Genomic DNA, 8,410 nt, shown 5'->3' with positions numbered 1-8,410 from the left:
AAAGATGATGGTGAATCCCACCAAGAATAAGTTGAACATTTTTAGCGTTAAACAACATTTTCTGAATATTGAATACTACCTAGATTCTTATTGACTCTCCATATGAGTTTGGGCCGGACATTCACACACATCAGGAGGATGCCAAGACCTCCTCTGGCATTCTATAAATGATCTGTTCTGCTAGACACTGTTGAGCATCCATGCTGATCCATGCCTTGTAGATCCAGTATAGTTTTTATGAGCGGCAACAACTAGGGCACTACTGTGTATTCTGATCGCCATTACGAGCACAGCCTATTCACTGTCTTAGTTTCGTCCCAATACGGGAAGAATGAGCGTTAGACTAGTTGGTTAGTTATGTTTGAAGGAGTGCAAAATGCAAAATAAATTTGTTTAAGCAATTTTGAAAATATTTCCAACTCTTAAAGTTTACTTACTTTCTAATCGAACTATTTTAATAAATTTTAAAAGTCGCTGGAGACTGTATTTTACCCTGTTAGCTGTATACTGAAATAAAATCCAGTATACAAAGTGAAAAAATATTCTTTTAACAATTTAGAAAATATTCTCAATCCCTAAAGTTTCTACTTACTCTCTAATCGAAACATCTAAGCACATTTTAAGGGCTGCTGACGACTGTATTTATTATCTTGCCCTCATAAAGCTTTCTAATTAAATAAATGTTAGTATTTTACATTTAAAACAATAATTCAACCATCCCCATAAGCTAGTAGGGTTCACATTAGTTTATAGTTTACGATGTACGAGTTTATACTTGGTTTATAGCCAAGTTGTCGTTACGGAAGAGGAGATATGGTCTTAAGGCTATAAACTGGTTTGAAAATAGCTGTGTATTATATGCTTTTCGTCTTCAAACAGCTCATTAAAAGCTCCTCAACACTTAGGTACGGCTAACTCATATATTTCATCAGCCATTAAATTGAACCAATCTCTTGTTTTCACATGTTACAATAAGGCATCGTAGCCGATACTAAACGTAGACCAAAACTGTGTGGTGCACACACGACTTCACGGCAAAGAAAGAGTAAAATAAAATATTACCTTTAATGGTACATGGATTCATAAAAAGAGCTACACTAGCACACAAAATGTTAAAATCATGAATGTGTATTACAAAACCAAGTTATTAGAACTTTGACACAGGACGTGGTGGTTTGCAATCATATTAGTATCACCATTGACTATTGATACAACGGCACTACACACTGGGAAACGGGCAGGTCTAGTGGTGTGATACTCAGGTCCCGGAGATCGCAGGCTCAAATTCCACCAATCACCAATTAATGGATTTTGCTATTTGATGACACTGCGACCCTCTAGCTTGAAGCGCTGTATATAAACTGTTTCCCGCCAGAGCATATTCTCCAATAATGTAGAGAAGAATTAAAAAAAAAAGTACTTCACACTAATATGGACACGAATCAGAACATTTGTTAATAGTCTGAGTACATTGGTTCTAGGTAAAAGAGAGAGCTTATAAATTGCGTGACTCGTATATCAAAGATAGAAAAGCAAATTTAGGATTCTACACAGGGTATATTTGGGGTTTCTAAGGAGATTTAGGCTCTCAGCATATAATCGGTTTTGGGTAGTTCTCCAAAAAGAGATGTTGTTTGGTATCGTCAAGAATATTCAAATAGCCGGCAAGTGTTGATTAATGTGTGAATTGAAAAACGATGTGCAACAAGAGGCATTCAGATGAAAAGTTTTAGTAACTTATTAATGCTAGAAAGCAAATGACGATTATAGTTTGGATAAATACCTAAAAAAGTAACTGAATGATCACAAACACACCGAGCCTGACATCTGCCGAGCGTTATAAGAGTGCTTGTATAACCAATAAGTAATCTGTGAGCGAGCTGGTCTAGTGAGAGAACAAAGAGCTTTGGTCACCAAAATCACCAGTTCTAATCCTTTTAATCGCCAATGGGCTATATACATGAGATAATGCAGTGACCCTCTATATCTTGCCAGTAGCAATGTGTAAAACAGTTTCCGGTAAGAGCGAAACCTACGATGTAAAGGTCGGACATGACAAAGAATATATTCAACGCATAGTTAAAGCACATAATGAACAATATCTTCCTTAGTTTAACTAATGCCATAACAATTTCCCAACATTTATCACAGTTTAATGTGGAGCAGCGTTCTGATGGTAAGTGAGAAGTAATAGACCCCAAGTATAAAACTATCGTAAATCTCCAGCCATAAAACACTTCTCGCCATTTTCCAGTATTGTGGGAAGTACGTTTTATGGTAAGTTATAAAGCGGTAAACTAGTTACTGGGTCGTTAAATTGGTCGTTTTGGATAGATTTAAATAACAATCAAGCATAGTACTTACACGAAATATAGATTGTGATTTAGTATTTGTTAAACTATATATCTGTTACACTTTACATTTAAGACTGAAACTGATGTTTTGACAATATAATTTACTTTTATAGTCAGTTATTTGTTAACAATCGTGGAATAATAATTTCAGCCAATAAATAAAATTATACTTTGATATTGCTTTTATATTCCATAATATCGATTCTCAAGATAAATTAGTTTACTTTTATTCCCTTGAGAAAGTTGGTAAAGCAGAGGATTTAACCCCCCCCCCCAACAAGTATATCTTACAATGGTTATAGCTAAATACAGGATTATAAATATAAAAAAAAACAAAAACACATAGGATAGTTTTTGGACCATTGAACAGAATTTTACTTGGTTTGAAGAAAAAAATATCTTTACAGCTGTATTGTAATTTGTTACAATACAAAGGATCTAGTGCATGCTTTCAAGATTGTAAAACACACTGAATACTATCCAAATAAATACATCGTAAGGGTAGATAACCAAGTGTGTTAATTATTAACTACTTTTAAATAAAACTTTTATTAGACGTATATAGATAGGTTCCAGCTCAGTAACTAACAACCTACCAAATAGAACAATCATATTAAAACAATAAATCTCAGATAGGTAAGTATAAAGCTGAAACCGTAAGGGATAAAGAATAATTTACGTGCTTGAAATGAAAACAGAAAGGTTACTTTTACATTCTAGCCTCGTACAGCAAGTGAGTATACGCTTTATTTTATACCATTCTGATTTCCAGAAACCATTGTTGGCTTGAATGAGCCAGTCAGAAATTACGTCCCTTTATTGTTCTGCTCACTGTTTTGTCCAAGTTCGCGTTTATTTGTATTCTTGTATCCTTCCCAGTAAAATAAAATTTTTGTTGTAAAATGAATTTCCTATGAATCCCATCAGACAAAAACTGCATTCTTAATATGCAGATTAGCTGCAGCGGTGGTTTTTTTCATTTAATAAAAATATATTTACATTTTACTAAAACAATTACATGTTATATATGAATACCCGTGTCATTGCCATTATAATAAGTACACGTAGTTTTGAACATATTGTGTTAGTCAAGAGTGTAATTTTAATTCCATTAGGCTGTTACATAGACACTTTGTCATCTAGTGGGTGAATACTCATTTATACTCAGAATACAAACTTTATCAAAATAAACTTTGTAACAATTCAATATTTTCACCAATATTTTTTTTAATAGAATAATTTAATTTCCACCATATGTTTTTCTTTTTATCTAAATGTCAATCCCTTTTCAAGCCATATATAGTAATTAATTGTCCATGCAGACCAATAGGTAATCAATTTAATACAATATAATATAGAAATTTTCAAATAACATAATATCATATAAATATATAATAGCCTATAACTTTTGTAACAAAATTGGGTACTTACGTATTAAACGGAGGCCACATTTTGTCAGCGCGCTGCGGCGGTTATGTTAGGTTGGGTTATCATAATAGAAAGTATAACTCGTCTGGTATCGTTCGATTCATAACGAAGCGAGGAAAGTCCTACACACATAATATTTACGATAACCCAACCTAACATAACCGCCGCAGCGCGCTGACAAAATGTGGCCTCCGTTTAATACGTAAGTACCCAAAATTGCTTCAAATTCTATATGATTTTATTTAAATAACTTTTCAAAATTATAATTTAGCTCTCTAGCAAATGAAATTTATTATAATATATAAGTGTAAACAATGGCCTACAATTTTATGTGATTAAGTCAGCATTGACATATGTGAGTGCAACAATGCATCAGACCTTCATCACTTCCAATAGAGCCAAGATAGTATGAAGATGCAAATTAGACACTACATATTTAATATCAAAATTTTATAAAAAAAGTACATTATTCGGACAAAATTAGTGAAATTTGTTGAAAGAAGAACCATCCTTGCTACGAACCTTAATCATTCATAACATCAAGAATTTTACGGCAAAGAAGACATCAATTTTGGTGAGATCACTCCAATAGACATTTTTACCTTTGGAAGCCATTAAAACTTTTTTTAGGCCTAACATTTGGACATTTATACTCAAATTCAAAGTCATGAACTAATAGAAGCTTAACTTATTCAAAACTATTATTAATTCAACCAATCTATAATTCGAACCTACTTTGTATTTTAAAACAAAATTTAATTAGGCTTATATCACAAGATTAAATTCAAATGCCGCTCGATCACCCCACCTGAGATAAAGATCCTTGCAGTAAATTATAACATTGAACCTAAATAATTAAAACCATTGTAATAGGCCTAGCCTAAAGTTTTTAAAGTAAATTCATTTCCCACTGTTTGTACAATTTATTGTGAACCCCCTTTCTTTTCTTTACTATCAGTTTTGTATTATAATTAATAAATTTAAGTTTCGAAATTGTACATGGAGTTTCCATTGTAGACCTAAGTTAAAGGATGATTACAACTTATTGAAATTTACCCATTTGTTTCTTGAAATTCATGTTTACATATTTATGAATTATATTATATTTTAGCTTTACAATGGTATTTGCAAAGTATTGATTGGTCATAAAGACTCTCTTTGTTAAAGTAATATAATCGAGTATTTTATTGTCTTTTTGAACACTTCTTAATAAATTAAGACATAAGACATAAGACATTTATTCATAATTTTTTACATATGAAATGCATAGATAAGTCAAAATGTTGGTAAATACATCTTGTATTCAGTCTTGAGTAAATAAATGTATAAATATATAAATAACAAGGAATTCAGTTAATACAGTCAATATAATACAAGAGTTAAAATTAAAATTGAGTGACGAGCAAATAAATACAAAAGTTACAGACCATGGCAAGAGATTAAAAATTTGACAGTAATAAATTAAAAAATCGTGCAACTTATATCTAAATCACAGTTACATCCTATTTCAAATATTTTTTATTAACTTATCAGACATGCTAAAAAAATCTTAGATACGGTAGAATGGGTTGTTTACTAAAAATAAAAACAGCCTTTTCTTAAAATTCTTAAAGTCTAAATTTGTCACAGCCAGAGGTAATTTATTTAATAGCCTAATACCCATCACAACATGTCCAGATCTTGTTTTTTCCAACCGTACCTGAGGCATATCAATCTTTTTGCAGTTTCTGGTACTAATACTGTGCACTTATTTCTCATTTTGTATTTAAAGCTATTCTTAAAAGTAAACAATAATAATTGATAAATGTATAAGTTAATGATGGTCAATATTTTTAATTCAATAAAAAGGGGTTTACAGTGTGCTTCACTATCCTCTTTACACATTATTCTGATGATTTTTTTCTGAGATAGAAGTACCTCGTGGATTTTAGGAGAGCTACCATAATAAATTAAACCATATGAAGCAATTGACTGAAATAACGCAAAATAAGCAGATTTTACATAATCAAAAGGAACATAGTGTACTAATCTAGAGAACAAGAAAACAATTCTTGAAAGCCTATTTGTTAGTTGATCAATCTGCTGTGACCAGGTTAACTGTTTATCAATCAAAACACCCAAAAACTTAACATAATCTTGTGAATCAAAAACATCAGGTACTTTTCTTAAGCTAAATATGACAGATTTTGTTTTTTCGTTGTTTAAGAGAAAAGAGTTTGCTGCAAACCAGTCTGAAATGTTACCAACTACATCTTTAACATGCAAACTTAATAAATCTATATCAGAACCATGCACAAGAAAGGTCGAGTCATCAGCATATAAATAGGTATCACATAGAACATTATTAGGCAAATCATTTATCGATACTAAAAATAGAAACGGCCCAAGTATGGACCCTTGCGGGACTCCGCATACTACATTAGACATAGCTGACCGCTCGCCCTTGATAAAAACCACTTGTCTTCGGTTGCTTAAGTAAGAATTTAATAGGTTAAGGGCAGCCCCACCGACTCCGTAGTGCTGTATATTGCCCAAAAGCATCCGATGGTCAACGCAATCGAAGGCCTTGCTAAGGTCGCAGAAGGTGACCCAAGCAAAGCCTCCGCCCTCAAGAACATCATGTATTTTAGCAATCAACACCCCAACATTACACACATGTTTTAAATTATAAGAATCAATTTACAATTTATGTACAATTGGATGGTCATACATGACAATCAACTGTATCTTAACTCACATCTCTGATTTTGGAACCAAAACTAACATTTTTCCATTCTTTTCTATTCTTATTCGCTTTAGGTATTGTCCACACCGTAGCAATATCTTTCATCATCTAGCTCTTCAAACTCAACCTGGGCCTCCTACAACATTCGGTATACATATATACATTTAATAAGTATATTGTATACATAGTGTTTATGTTTTGTACCTTTCAGTTGAATATTATTAAAATTGTTTAGTTTGTACCCCAAAATCATAAAAATACTTGAGAAGTACCCTAAGAAGTAACCTAATAAAGTTATCTATAGCAACTTTTTATTACCAAATTTAATTACATTTGTTGACCAACTTTTACAATCAGAAAGCAGATGTTTGAATTGTTCTCTAACCAATCAGTATCCAATCAGAGCCTATTGACCATCTGGTTCATCAGAAGTTAAAGTGGAAGAAAGCTTTTACCAAATTTATTATTTTATTCCAGTTTTAACGTTTGAGAAATAAGTGAATATATGGATTACAATCGCATTAAAACCCTTATGAACTCCAATAAAAAACATTTTCACACACTGTAATTGCTATTTTCATGCAATTTAAGAACACACTTGTATTCAGCCCACGTTGACATGATGTTAAAAATTTAATAGTATAATCAAATATTATGTTAAAACCTCCAAAAGGTGAAATATTCCCAGGCACATCATTGAAATGAAAATACCAAATATTGAGCCACAATTGAAATAATTTTGACCCAATAACCATTTTTTTTTCAATTTTGTCCTTTACGAATGTCTTTAGGCACAACCGTAGATTTGTTCTTTTACAATTACCTACATAATCCTTACAATATATGTCATGTGTGTCTTGCACAACACTCATAATTTTGTTAAATATTAAGCCCTAGAACGCTAGGTCGTAACATGTGTTTCACATTACTTCAGGATAGGCCAAAATGTTTGCGACAGTTTCACATAGATACGATAAAGAATTTGTATTTGGCAAGACCCAAAATATTCACAGTATGTTTGGTGTGGAATTGTGTTGACAAAGCACTGATGACGTAATGGACATCAGCGACAACAGAGCAGCTCTCATGTTAATTGGTCAGCTGCTGAATAGTGGAGTTAGGCACTGAACAGCTGATAATAGACTGTCAAAAAAGTTAATCATGAAAAAATTGGAACATTCAGTAAAAAATGAGACATTTGGATCTTTAAATAAGATTTAAAATTATTACTATCGTCTAAACCATGAATATATTTACAAGCCAGCGTCTAAGTACTTCTAGAATGTTCTCATTCGTAGAAATAGTATCGAAGCCCCTAAAGGCAAAGTGGACTAACCCCAAAAAGTAAGTTTTGAGATATTAAGTGCAAAGTTAAAAAATCATATCTTAGGTCAGAAGTTGATCTGGATTTTGATTTTTTGTAATCTGACGGATTAAAACCATAGAATTATACTGTTTGGTAAATTATAAAAAAACACAATATTTCATTTCCAAAATGGCTTCCAAAATTGAGTAGTCTGTTTTCCTTCCATGTCCTGTGGGTTAGTCCATTTTAACATTACGGTTAGTCCATTTTACTGTTACACCAATGTGGAACTAAGACCTACATAGAGTATAAAGGAGAATAGAGCAAAAACATAAAAGGCATGTCACAGTTTAGTCCATTTTTACTTTACAACAAAATGACATTTGGATTAACATTGTTCTAATGGGGGATAGTCCAAATTTGCACTTAATTTTGTGGGTTAGTCCATTCTGCCTAAAAGAAGATGTGTGGTAATGCATTTTGGACTAAACATTTTGTTGTTCTAGAAAAAGAAAATACAGCTGATAGAGATTAGCTTGTTTTACCATTAGATAGAGCTGATTTTTCTTCACCAGCAGGTATACCAATCTCAAAACT

At 32.1% G+C, this 8,410-nt stretch overlaps 1 protein-coding gene across 1 annotated transcript in view; it reads right to left on the bottom strand.

Moving 5' to 3' along the window:
• LOC128997542 (integrin alpha-8-like) overlaps positions 1 to 202 on the bottom strand; it is a 22,976-nt gene extending 22,774 nt beyond the window's left edge. Inside the window, exon 1 of the mRNA XM_054423182.1 lies at positions 149 to 202. Coding sequence (XP_054279157.1) covers positions 149 to 202 — 54 coding nt within the window. The remainder of the gene's footprint in view (positions 1 to 148) is intronic.
• Positions 203 to 8,410: the final 8,208 nt, after the last annotated feature.

The sequence above is a fragment of the Macrosteles quadrilineatus genome, unplaced genomic scaffold (assembly GCF_028750875.1).
Source record: "Macrosteles quadrilineatus isolate MER2022 unplaced genomic scaffold, UCM_ALF_1.0 Scaffold_6__1_contigs__length_79288215, whole genome shotgun sequence".
In the NCBI taxonomy this organism is placed as follows: domain Eukaryota; kingdom Metazoa; phylum Arthropoda; class Insecta; order Hemiptera; family Cicadellidae; genus Macrosteles; species Macrosteles quadrilineatus.
The sequence above is the reverse complement of the archived record's forward strand: the minus strand, read 5'-3'. Positions and strand labels throughout refer to the sequence as shown.